This window comes from Sparus aurata, chromosome 1 (assembly GCF_900880675.1).
Source record: "Sparus aurata chromosome 1, fSpaAur1.1, whole genome shotgun sequence".
NCBI classification, from domain to species: Eukaryota; Metazoa; Chordata; class Actinopteri; order Spariformes; family Sparidae; genus Sparus; species Sparus aurata.
This window is the reverse complement of record NC_044187.1, coordinates 1,386,614-1,398,744: the sequence shown is the minus strand read 5'-3', so window position 1 is coordinate 1,398,744 and position 12,131 is coordinate 1,386,614. Positions and strand designations below refer to the sequence as shown.

Here is a 12,131-nt window from a genome sequence, read left to right as displayed (position 1 = left end):
GTGTGTGAAGGAGAGGTACCACAGGTCCAGGTGTGTGAAGGAGAGGTACCGCAGGTCCAGGTGTGTGAAGGAGAGGTGTCACAGGTCCAAGTGTGAAGGAGAGGTACCACAGGTCCAGGTGTGTGAAGGAGAGGTACCGCAGGTCCAGGTGTGTGAAGGAGAGGTGTCACAGGTCCAAGTGTGTGAAGGAGAGGTACCACAGGTCCAGGTGTGTGAAGGAGAGGTACCACAGGTCCAGGTGTGTGAAGGAGTGGTGTCACAGGTCCAGGTGTGTGAAGGAGAGGTACCGCAGGTCCAGGTGTGTGAAGGAGAGGTACCGCAGGTCCAGGTGTGTGAAGGAGAGGTACCGCAGATCCAGGTGTGTGAAGGAGAGGTACCGCAGGTCCAGGTGTGTGAAGGAGAGGTGTCACAGGTCCAAGTGTGTGAAGGAGAGGTACCACAGGTCCAGGTGTGTGAAGGAGAGGTACCACAGGTCCAGGTGTGTGAAGGAGAGGTGTCACAGGTCCAGGTGTGTGAAGGAGAGGTACCACAGGTCCAGGTGTGTGAAGGAGAGGTACCGCAGGTCCAGGTGTGTGAAGGAGAGGTGTCACAGGTCCAAGTGTGAAGGAGAGGTACCACAGGTCCAGGTGTGTGAAGGAGAGGTACCGCAGGTCCAAGTGTGAAGGAGAGGTACCGCAGGTCCAAGTGTGAAGGAGAGGTACTGAAGGTCCAAGTGTGAAGGAGAGGTACCTCAGGTCCAGGTGTGTGAAGGAGAGGTACCTCAGGTCCAAGTGTGAAGGAGAGGTACCACAGGTCCAAGTGTGTGAAGGAGAGGTCCCGCAGGTCCAAGTGTGAAGGAGAGGTATCGCAGGTCCAGCTGTGTGAAGGAGAGGTACCGCAGGTCCAAGTCTGAAGGAGAGGTACCGCAGGTCCAGGTGTGTGAAGGAGAGGTACCGCAGGTCCCAAGTGTGAAGGAGAGGTACCGCAGGTCCAAGTGTGAAGGAGAGGTACCGCAGGTCCAGCTGTTGGTAAGGAGAGTACCGCAGGTCCAGGTGTGTGAAGGAGAGGTACCACAGGTCCAGCTGTGTGAAGGAGAGGTACCGCAGGTCCAGGAGTGTGAAGGAGAGGTACCGCAGGTCCAAGTGTGAAGGAGAGGTACCGCAGGTCCAAGTGTGAAGGAGAGGTACCGCAGGTCCAAGTGTGAAGGAGAGGTACCGCAGGTCCAGGTGTGTGAAGGAGGTATCTAAAGTTAGAATTTCAGAATTAACACTCTCTGTCTGACCATCACAATAAATCACATACCAATAAAACTGTTGAAGCTGACACCTGCCGTGTCGCGTGTTCGTCCCTCCAGGTGTTCCAGAGGAGGATGGACGGCTCGGTGAACTTCTACAGGCCCTGGGATCAGTACAGGACGGGCTTTGATCTTCAGGACCATCGTACAGCAGAAATTTGATTGTGTGCACGAGACTTCCACCAAACGAACTGGCTAATTTTAGGTTTAGCGTTTAGTTAAACATTTGGTTCTGATCATTAACTTGAGCTTCACAAATTAAATGAGGCAGGAATAAGTTAGCATACTGAACAACAACACTGAGCTCAAAGTTAAACTTATTATTGTTAATTAACAGCACGGCTGGAACATTAATTCAGTTCCTGGTGATGATGCCACTAAACTCTCCCATGGAATATGATCCATAACGGGCAGCATCCTGCTGAACGACGGCTCGCTTGACTTCAGACAGAACATCAAATATTGACATGAGGAGGACACAGAGTGTTTCATTACACATTATCATTTTCTTGACACAAGATGAAGTGTTGCAGGCAGAGCCACATTCATTCCTATGAAAGCTGCACTTTGTAGATGAAAAACTTTGACTTCCCAACTCTAAAATGACCTGAATCTATCGTGTTGTGGAGCACATAGATTGTGCACCTTAGAGACTTCCACCGACAGAGCCGGCTAACTTCTGGCTTAGCGCCTGTAATTGGAGAGATTGTTAGTTTATCCTGACAAAACGTTTGATTCTGATCATTAACTTGAGCTTCACAAATTAAATGAGGCAGCAATACGTTAGCATACTGAACAACAACATTGTGCTTGAACTTAAACTTATTATTGTTATTTAACAGCTGGCTGGAACACGGATTCAGTTCCTGGTGACGATGCCACTTAACTCTGCCATGGAATCTGATAACAAAACGGGCAGCATCCTGCTGAACGATGGCTCGCTTGACTTCAGACAGAACATCAAATATTGACATGAGGAGGACACAAAGTGACAGTTTCATTACACAGCATCATTTTCTTAGAGTTTATCTTTCACTCCAACACCTGAACTGTTCCCTCTGACATTAAACACACGTCTTGTCTAGAAGACAAATATGACACAAGGGAGAAAAACACTCATCTCATCTCTCAGCAATGTGAGAAGAATCAATCGCCTCTTTATAAAAGGTTTACCTGTGTTTCAAAAACCTGCATATACATGCTAATTGTGGTGTGAAAGTGATGGTGTTAACCTTTTGTAGAATGTAATGATTGAAACTTTAATAAAAAACTCATTTGTTCTATAAGTTAACTTTTCTTTTCATGTATTTTATAGATCAGTAGCAGGGAAAACTGAGCACTTAACAGATGAAATGATTTACGATTTTAAACATCACATACACCGAAAAAAATAAACTCAGATTCAAAATTTGGTCTGTTTGAAGATGACCAGGAACAGTTGTCACAAAAATATCACTTTCTCTCTTTCTGTCATAATCTCCAGCTGTCACGATCTTATTAAGGCACAGAAAAAAAAGCCTCAAAACTACCTGGTTGTGTTGACATTAAAATATTTGTTCATACAGTCCTGCATAATTCCTTGTTGTTGTGTATTTACGGAATGTGTATTTTCAAAGATCCGCCTGTTGTGACGTCATGGCGCCTTCTGCAGATATAAGACGTGAAGTCGTGAGGCTGCGACAGACCGAAGGAGAAGCAGCAGTTTGTCTCTGTTTCCTCTGAAGGTGAAGCCTCTTCAGTTCAACCTGCAGGTGAGTTCAGACAGGTGAGCATCTGACCAGGAGACAGATTGACTTTTGTCTTTTTGGGATTCTTCCTTCTACCCAAAATGACAGGATTAGCAAAAAGTTGAGCTGAAGGTAGTAAATGTTTGGTCACGTTGCAGTAATATTTGCTACACAGACTGTGACTGTGATAACGATGGTGAACGTTGCTCCAGCCGGACCAACTTTTGATGCAGTGTTGTGGTGAAGCTCCGACCGTCACTCCCTGTTGTCCTGACCGGGTGTATTTTCATGGGGAGTGACGTGGACGAAGCTTCTCTGCAGTCTTGTATCTGTTCTCTGATTTAATTCTTCTTGTGTCTGCAGAGTCTCAGACAGATCCACATCAGCGGTGTTACTTCCAGCAAAAACTGACGATGAAGGTGAGTGTGAACTGATGTCTGTCAGATGTCAAAGTTCTGTCTCTGTAAAGAGGCTTGTGATATCTGACTTTGACCACACCGACCTGAAACTAGAATCCAAACTGCTCAATCAGTGTGTGTGATTCAAACCTCGGTCCAAATGACATCATGTCCTGTGTTCAGCTGCTCTCAGTCGTCGTCCTCCTCCTGGCTCCAGCGCTCACCAGCGGCATTAAAAAGTATCCGAGGGACTGCAGTGTCATCCATCAGGACAAGAGCCAACGCAGTGGTGTGTTCACCATCTACCCTGATGGACCCAGGTCTGCTGTCCAGGTACACTTCCTCCTCTCTGGGTTGGAGGTTGACATTTATGTAAACCAGCAGGTGTTTTCCTTTTGAGGCGGATGCTGAGTCAGATCAGAGGATCATCGAATGTCTGACCTGATACTTCCTGTAGTGTTTCATCCTAATCTGGTCCTTTCAGTCAGTAATCATCAGACATCAGCCCGTCGTGGCACACACAGCCTCATGTATACAGTTCAGACAGCTGTGACTTCACTAACTGACTGACTGTGTGTGTGTGTAGGTGTTCTGTGACATGGACTCGCTGAAAGGAGGCTGGACGGTGAGTACTGAACTGAACTTCATCCAGTCATAGCCGAGTGGTTTTCAATATGAAGCTCCCATCACAATAAATCACACACCAGTAAAACTGTGTTGAACCCTGAGCTGTCAGGTGTGTCGTGTGTTGGTCCCTCCAGGTGTTCCAGAGGAGGATGGACGGCTCGGTGAACTTCTACAGGCCCTGGGATCAGTACAAGAAGGGGTTTGGCAGCGCTGCTGGAGAGTACTGGCTCGGTGAGAGACGGAACCAAACTAACCATCATGTGACCTCATGAAATCAGGATCAGGACCACTGTAACACAAATAAGACATTTAAATTCTAAGATAAAGCCAGAACCGCCCCAACAATGTTGAAGTGGACCTCATCACGGTCTGTGTGAAAGTCACTAAACTGTAGAGTAAATCAGAGACTGTAGCTGAAGATCAGTCGGTTCTTCCTCTAACTGTACACAGTTTGTTTATGGACTGATGTGTGTGTGTGTGTGTGCGTGTGTGTGTGTGTGTGTGTGTGTGTGTGTGCAGGTCTGGACAACATCCACCACCTGACTAAAGGCCGTAGAATTGAGCTCCTGGTCCAGATGGAGGACTTTGAGGGGAAATCAGTATTTGCTCGTTACACTTCGTTCTCTGTCGGAGGAGAATGTCACGGATATTTACTGAAGGTGTCTGGATTCATCAACGGAGGGGCAGGTCAGTGAGTCGACGGCGGGCTGTGAATCATTCTTTAAGAAACATGAGACGTTGTTGATGTTAGAGAGTCGACAGGAAGCTCAGATGAGATTAAATATTCACAACACGATGTGCAACCAGGACCTCAGTACAGGACGCCACCGAGGCTCAGCTGGTCCTGCCAGACTACAGGACCAGCCACTGAACAAGAGACGGACATTAAATATGATAATATGATTTTTAATGCAGTAATCTCAAGAGTTAATTGTTGTGTAATCAGGAGATAATCAACCTGTTATCAAGAGAAAACTACAGTTTGTTGGTCAGACATCAGCAGTGCCAGCCTGCACAGATGGTGTCAGAACAACCAGCAACTGATTAAAATGTTTAAAATGAACTTCAGTGGTGATGAAACAGTTTAACACTGGTGCTTCTGTCTGACCTTCATTAAGCAGTGACAGCATCATGATCTGTGTCTGAGGTCAGACGTGATGCCTGGTAATGCTGACAGGACGCTGCTCTGCAGTTCTGCTGGTACAGCAGCACAACTACTGTCTTATAATTATGGCTGCATGATGAGGTCAAAGATCATATCACCTTCAGTTTGACAGAGATTCTGATATGATTCACACACTTTTAAAAAGCTTGTATGACGTACTGCAGCTGCCCTCACAAGGTACGTACTGTTTCCTGCAGTCTGGATCCAACTGGGACACACGACTGCTCACAGTACAAGAACGTAGTTCTGCCACTGAACTCTCACATGTCAGTGAGCTGTCAGAGGTTTTATTTCCACGTGACACACCGTGACGTATATCTGCCGCTGTGCAGAGGATTGTGGGTCAGAACAGCCAGAAAGCTGGCTGGCTTCATACTGAATGATGAGGCCGGATGAAGTCGGACATGCTGGTGTTTCTGTCACACTACACTTCACATACAGCTGCATCTCAGTAAATTAGAATATCATGGAAAAGTTAGAATGGAAACTTTCATATATCAGGCACAGTAACACCACAGTCAGCTCACCAGCTGCTAGTAGTTCTGTCATGTGGGCAGGTGAGTCCTGCAGGAAAAGGAAACCAGCGTCTCCAAACAGCAGAAATCTGCTGTAACATTCTGGCTGTAATCACCAAACTTCAAACTAGAATATATCAAAGTTTCTGTTTTTGAATGAAGTCATGGAATAAAAGGAACTTTTCCATGATATTCTAATTATTTCAGATGCAGCTGTACTTCATATTTGTTGCGAATTGATAGTAGGACAGGTGTGGTGATTAGAAATGAATATTTATTGATCAAAATTATTCAAATTAAATCAATAAAAATTTATAAAAATTATGATAAAATCACAACTGGTCCTTCAGTCCATCTGAAGAATCAGCATAGATTTTTTAAAGTTACGCTGATGTTTAAAGTTTATATTAATCTATCACCACTGTGGTTCTTGTATGTGTTTCTGTAGGAGACTCCCTCAATCGTCACGACGGACAAAAGTTCTCCACCTTCGACAAAGACCAGGATGCCTGGAAGGGGAACTGTGCCAGATCATTCCTGGGAGCGTTCTGGTACGCGACTTGTCACGCCACAAATCCCAACGGGGTTTATCGTTGGGGGGCTGATAAAACTCTCTTTGCTGTTGGAGTGGAGTGGTACCAGTGGAAGCGCTTCAACTACTCCCTGAAGAGCATCAGGTTTAAGATCCGTCCTGTGCACTAGATCTCCAGGACCATCGTACAGCAGAATATCATCAGCTGACCTCTTCAGTGATTTCTTTCTCTTTCTATCATTAAGCATGTAATCTCTTAACGGGCCGAGTTTTCCTGAAACTGGTTCCCAGCACAGTCCAGCAGCACACCAACTCATGTTAGTGAACATCTGTGGTGTCTCGCAGCAGCAGTTAGCAGCAGTTAGCAGCAGCAGCAGTTAGCAGCAGTTAGCAGCAGCAGCAGCAGCAGCAGTTAGCAGCAGTTAGCAGCAGCAGCAGTTAGCAGCAGTTAGCAGCAGCAGCAGCAGCAGCAGTTAGCAGCAGTTAGCAGCAGCAGCAGCAGTAAGCAGCAGTTAGCAGCAGCAGCAGCAGCAGTTAGCAGCAGTTAGCAGCAGCAGTTAGCAGCAGCAGTTAGCAGCAGCAGCAGGAGTTAGCAGCAGCAGCAGGAGTTAGCAGCAGTTAGCAGCAGTTAGCAGCAGCAGCAGCAGTTAGCAGCAGCAGCAGCAGCAGCAGCAGCAGCAGCAGTAGCAGCAGTAGCAGCAGTTAGCAGCAGCAGCAGCAGTTAGCAGCAGTTAGCAGCAGCTCCAGTGACACCTTCAGCTGGACTGCTGCTCCATGTGAGCCAGCAGGACCGTCAGCCCGTCTGCAGTTAATGGATAAAGATCTATGTTGAGTCTCACGGTGTGTTCATCTCTGCACTGTGTTGATATTTGGTGGAGGGTTAAACCTTAATGTGAATCATAACCTGCTGTATGATGACAATAAATAAGAAGCTGAGCATCAAGCTGATGTGATCTGATGTCTTCATGTGCTCACATGTGTTATTTGTTATGTCTCCCAGTATGGGGCGCAGATTGTAAAGTTGCACATGCTAAAATACACTTTTCGCCACATTTAGCAACAAACCATGTTTTAAAAACATATGTGGATTTTAAAATGTTACTTTTGACCAGATTTACAGCAATATTCATGAACTTTGTAGCTAATATTTACTTCTCTTGTAAAAATATAATGTCAATGCTAAATCTAAATGTCAAATGTTAATTCTAAATGTTAAATCTAAATCTAAATGTCAAATGTTAATTCTAAATGTTACATTAAAATGTCACAGGTGAAACAAAATATTTAGTTAATATGCAAATTCACACTTCCTGTCACCTGAAGTACCAAAATAAAAGCATGAAGAAAACATGGCTACGCAGCACAGCGACCCAAACCCACCTCAACAGTGATGCTGTGCCCCATGTACATAAAGACAAGCTGGACTGGTAAACAGAAAACAGGTGGCTGAACAGTTTGTCTCCTGTGAGGAGGGCAGAAAGAACACTTTTGGTTCTTTGAATGAAAGGGAGTTGGTCACATGTTCATTGGTCAGTTTTTTTGTTTAATGTCACATTCATCGACCATTTTATGTAACTGTAACCAATCTTTTGAGCATTCTGAGTTGGCAAAGTTGATGAGTTTGTGTAAATTAATTCAAATAAAAACTTATAACAACAGAACACACAGCCATTTAGATTCTCCCCCCCACCAACCTCATCCATCCCCCGCACTTTTGAAGAGCTTGCTACGCCCCTGTTCATGATACCTTCAGTTCATTACCGAGAATAATTACTGTAAAAGTATCGTATGTTTCACAGGTCTGAGAGGGAGACTGCAGTCTGACCCAAATTCAGAGCGTTTTCATTGCGATTACCGTAAATTTTGCGGTTGATTTGACCAAGCAAAGCGTGAACCACGGCTGGCTGGACCGCAGTATAATGGCATCACCTGACAGAATAAAACACCTACAAACCACTGAGGGGAATTCACAACCTCTCATCTTCAGATCCACTGAGTGTATGTTTGTATTCCCCATCAGCTCCAGCAGATGTAGACAGAGATCCACTAGATTAACTCACAACTGGAGAGAAAACAAACACTGACAGTCAAACAGTGTGACACACCTGCTCTGTGATTGCTGCCACACCACCTACTGGGCAAAGAGGGAATTACATTTAAAATGTCCCTTTAAAAGGCAGAGCCTGACAGTCACATACCTGAGGAGATGGTTATTGATCAGCCCAGACTACAGAGAGCAGCATGATGATGTCTGTCTGTAGCTAGCTGCAGTTAGCATCTCTCTGGTTCCTCTGTGGGATCACTGAACTGGGTTCCGATCCTTCCAGGTTCTGTTGATTAGTGTTGCACCGTAAACCGATACTAGAAAGGTACCGCGGTACCCAGCCATTAAAAACAATACTTTTTCACGTTTTATTAGTATCAGTACTTTATGAACTTTGTGCGACAGCGGGGTGGCGTGTCTGTGTGCAGCTTCTCTCTGCTTCCTCACTGCCTGCAGACAGAGTGGGCGTGGCTTCACAGTGACAGACAGTCACAGAGCGAGACAGACGTGTTTGCTCTCTTGGTCATTATGGATTTAAAGCATCGTTTACAGACGGGCTTTGTGGAGTCCGTGGGCTTGCCCTTATTGTCGGCTCCGTGCGTCTGCTTCTTCAACAAGCCTAGGACGGTCGGCAGGAGCACTCATGCCACTTTCAGCTGACAGACATGCGGACTCGTTCAAAGAGTTCAAAGAGCTGCAGGTTAGCGATAGATAACGTTAAATATCTCCTGGATGGAAGTCAGGTGAACTGTTTCCACCATCAGAGCTGCAGGAGGCAGTCAGGGGTGAAGCTAACTGTTTAACAGTCCGATGTGGTTCCACATCTCTGTATGCAGACTCAACGTTCACACTGGTAACATCAACTTTACCTGAACATGTGCTGGAGTTCACAAGTATGCTGATCAACAACACCACTTATAAATGATCTATCAATCAGTACTAGTAATATAATCATAACATGTACATAATGATATATATTGTAATTTATATTATTATAAAATGGTGTGATTAGAGCACAGACCTCCACCAGGTCTGGGTCATTGTGTTGTACTTTAGTGCACTCATGTAGTTTGCAGGATAATAATCCAGGATTTGAACTTTATCAACATGAAATGCAAATTGAAAATTTCCCCTTTGTGGGACGAATAAAGTATTATCTTAATTTATGAATTGCCAGACTGACAGTTAATGTCATTTATGTTCATTATTTTTAAGCTGAATAAAATTGTATTAAATTTAATGTGCTGTTAATTTGTTTAACAAACAAGACAAACGACCAAAACAAGAAGACACTTACACACATACAGCAGCTTTAAAGCTCAGCAGCTTTGACAAAAATATATATTTTTATTTTGACTTTTGAAGTGTTTTAATTAATAAAAACAAATAAATAATTTTAAGTTCCACATTCTGTCATCTGATATTGTATTCCATTACTTTTGATGATGTTCTAGTTTTCCGCCGTGGTATCGTTTCAGTATCAGTATCCAGATATTTTAGGCAGGTATCATACCAAAGTCATAATTTTGGTATCGTGACAACACTACTGTTGATCCAGATAATCTCCACAGATGAACACCACTCTGTGATTTGGCTTTTTGCGGATGGAAATGCGCAGCTGAGTTCCAATGGCTTTAATAATCGGAAAATCTTCAGGGTCACCTTAAGCTACATGAGAGGTCCGCCCACCACGTCACAAACACGGATACCTGGCACACACTGAATAATCGACTTTGAAGTGGCACAGCGATTGATCAGGTGAGACAGGATCTCACATCATGTCATCTTTTTTTAAATGCCATTTTGCGTGAAGACATTTCATTGGTATTGGCTTGCTAGCTAGGTTGAAATAAAGAAACGCTGGCTTAACTTGCTAGACGATGACGCTGATAGCTACTAAGAAGGATAAATGAATCATGAATCAAAGTAGAGGCCAACCCGACCGGATGCGCCACCGGTGCACGTTGTACTCTGTGTTGTTTATTGTTAAATGGTAGTAAATCTTTTATCATAAGTTAATTAAAAATGTTATGTTCAACACACCACTTATACAAATAACTGCTGCAAGCTGCAACAGTTGTTTGTCCTATTCTGTCTGCTGTAGTTGTTTTTGCTTTTACATTAATAATTGCATCTGCTCTGTTTCTCCCTAGATGCCCTCAAAAAACATTTCCAGACACCCCTAACAGCTGCTGGAGAGGAAACCTCTAATACAACATCCACACCACTCTCTGAAGCATGCAAGTTTAGCCAGTTGTTTGTGGTCTCTTACACACTGCTATGTTGTTGTTGTTGTTGTGACTTAATGGTACAAGCTTGTTAGCAATTACAGCAAATTTAGGTTTTAGGCAAATGGAATAAAGTTTATTTGTACAGCACCTACTTTATATCAAACCATATTAATTAATTCATTAAATGAAGCAGAATGACCACACCACCCACCTCTGAAAGTCAGCTTGAAGCAGGTGAGTTATGTAATTGCATGTTACAGCTGCAGTCACATTACTGAACAATACTAAGTCATCTTGCCTCGGGCACTAAATGGGCTAGAGCTGGTCCTGGTCAGTGGTGTTGGGGATTGTGAACTGTGAGCTCACAAAGGGAATGTCCATCCATGAGCACTTTTTTGGGATTTCTTGTGGCAGAGGACACCACTGGCACAGGTCTTCTTGCCCTGTTTCTAGGACATCTGGAAACACTGGGCTCGGATCTCTCTGACTGCTGTGGCCGATCCTATGATAACGGCAGCAATACGCAAGGGAAAAGGCAGGCGGTCCAGGCAAGAGTCCGAGAACTCAACCCCAAAGCAAACACCCAAAGTGTGTTCCATGTGGCAGTCACACCTTAAACCTGGCGGCTGGGGATGCTGCCAAGTCGTCTACAATTTCTTTGGGACATTGTACTGATACTGAACCCCAAAATTGCTCCTGATGTGCACCTTGTGTTTCAGCCTCTGCCATCAGTAACGGCCCTGCGATGAGCTGGCTACTCATCCAGGGTGTACCATGACTTCGCCCATAGAGAAACTGGGATTGGCTCCAGTAACCCCTGCGACCCCTTGAAAGAGGGGGATAAAATGCAGTAACATCCCGGCGACCCTCACGGATAAGCGGACGAGAACATGAGAATGAGACTGAGACTTTGGGACATTGCAAATACTTTGTAATTTTTTTAGTGGCTCTGTCCATCGCTGGACAATTCTTCAAAAACACTTAAACGATTTCTCAGTCAAGGCCTTGTCCACAACACGATGGGAGTGTCAGGTGGACGCTGTGAAGTCTGTGAAGCCAGCTTCCTGAAATTGTTGACGTGTTGAAAGCTCTGAAGGAGTATGCTAGTGAGAAGAAGGATCCGGAATGTGCCTCCAGCCCTGGAAGCATCAGGGGGGAAATGAAGAAATGACCATTCATGGCGAGTACCTTTGTTTCGGACAATGTGTACCACATTAACAGAGTCAGTAAAATCCTGCAGAGCCCCAGTGTGTCAATTGAGACTGTAAGGAGAGAATTAATGGCAGTGTCAGACTATCTGGAGGGATTTCGAGAGCATGGTTTTAACTCTGCAAAAACAGATGCCAGGGAAATAGCAGAGAAGATGGAGGTGGAGATGAGCTGGCCTGAGGTCCCACAGAGAAAGACAAAAAGGCAGTTTGATTATGAGAGGAGAGATGAGACTTTGTCCACTGCAGAGGAGCTCTTCAAAAGAGAGTTGTTCCTCCACCTTGTTGACACAGCCCAGGTACATTAAAGAGAGAGATTCTCAAACATGCAGGCCGACTTTGACCTTGATGGGTTTCTCTACTCATCTGAGCTATTGAGAAGCACAGTGCAGGGAGGGAAGCTGGAAGAAT

The 12,131-nt window shown here is 44.8% G+C and overlaps 1 protein-coding gene across 2 annotated transcripts; it reads left to right on the top strand.

Moving 5' to 3' along the window:
* The first annotated feature begins 2,946 nt into the window (after positions 1–2,946).
* On the top strand, positions 2,947–6,612 carry LOC115578576 (microfibril-associated glycoprotein 4-like). 2 transcript variants are annotated; one of them, XM_030411615.1, is made up of 7 exons: positions 2,947–3,024; positions 3,364–3,419; positions 3,582–3,731; positions 3,985–4,023; positions 4,160–4,256; positions 4,545–4,712; positions 6,154–6,612. In XM_030411615.1, exons 2-7 carry the CDS (start codon positions 3,414–3,416, stop codon positions 6,405–6,407), a joined length of 714 nt encoding a protein of 237 aa, XP_030267475.1. In that variant the 5' UTR covers positions 2,947–3,024; positions 3,364–3,413; the 3' UTR covers positions 6,408–6,612. The 2 variants fall into 2 exon arrangements, with proteins under 2 accessions (XP_030267475.1, XP_030267472.1); XM_030411612.1 differs by having other exon boundaries at positions 2,967–3,038.
* Positions 6,613–12,131: the final 5,519 nt, after the last annotated feature.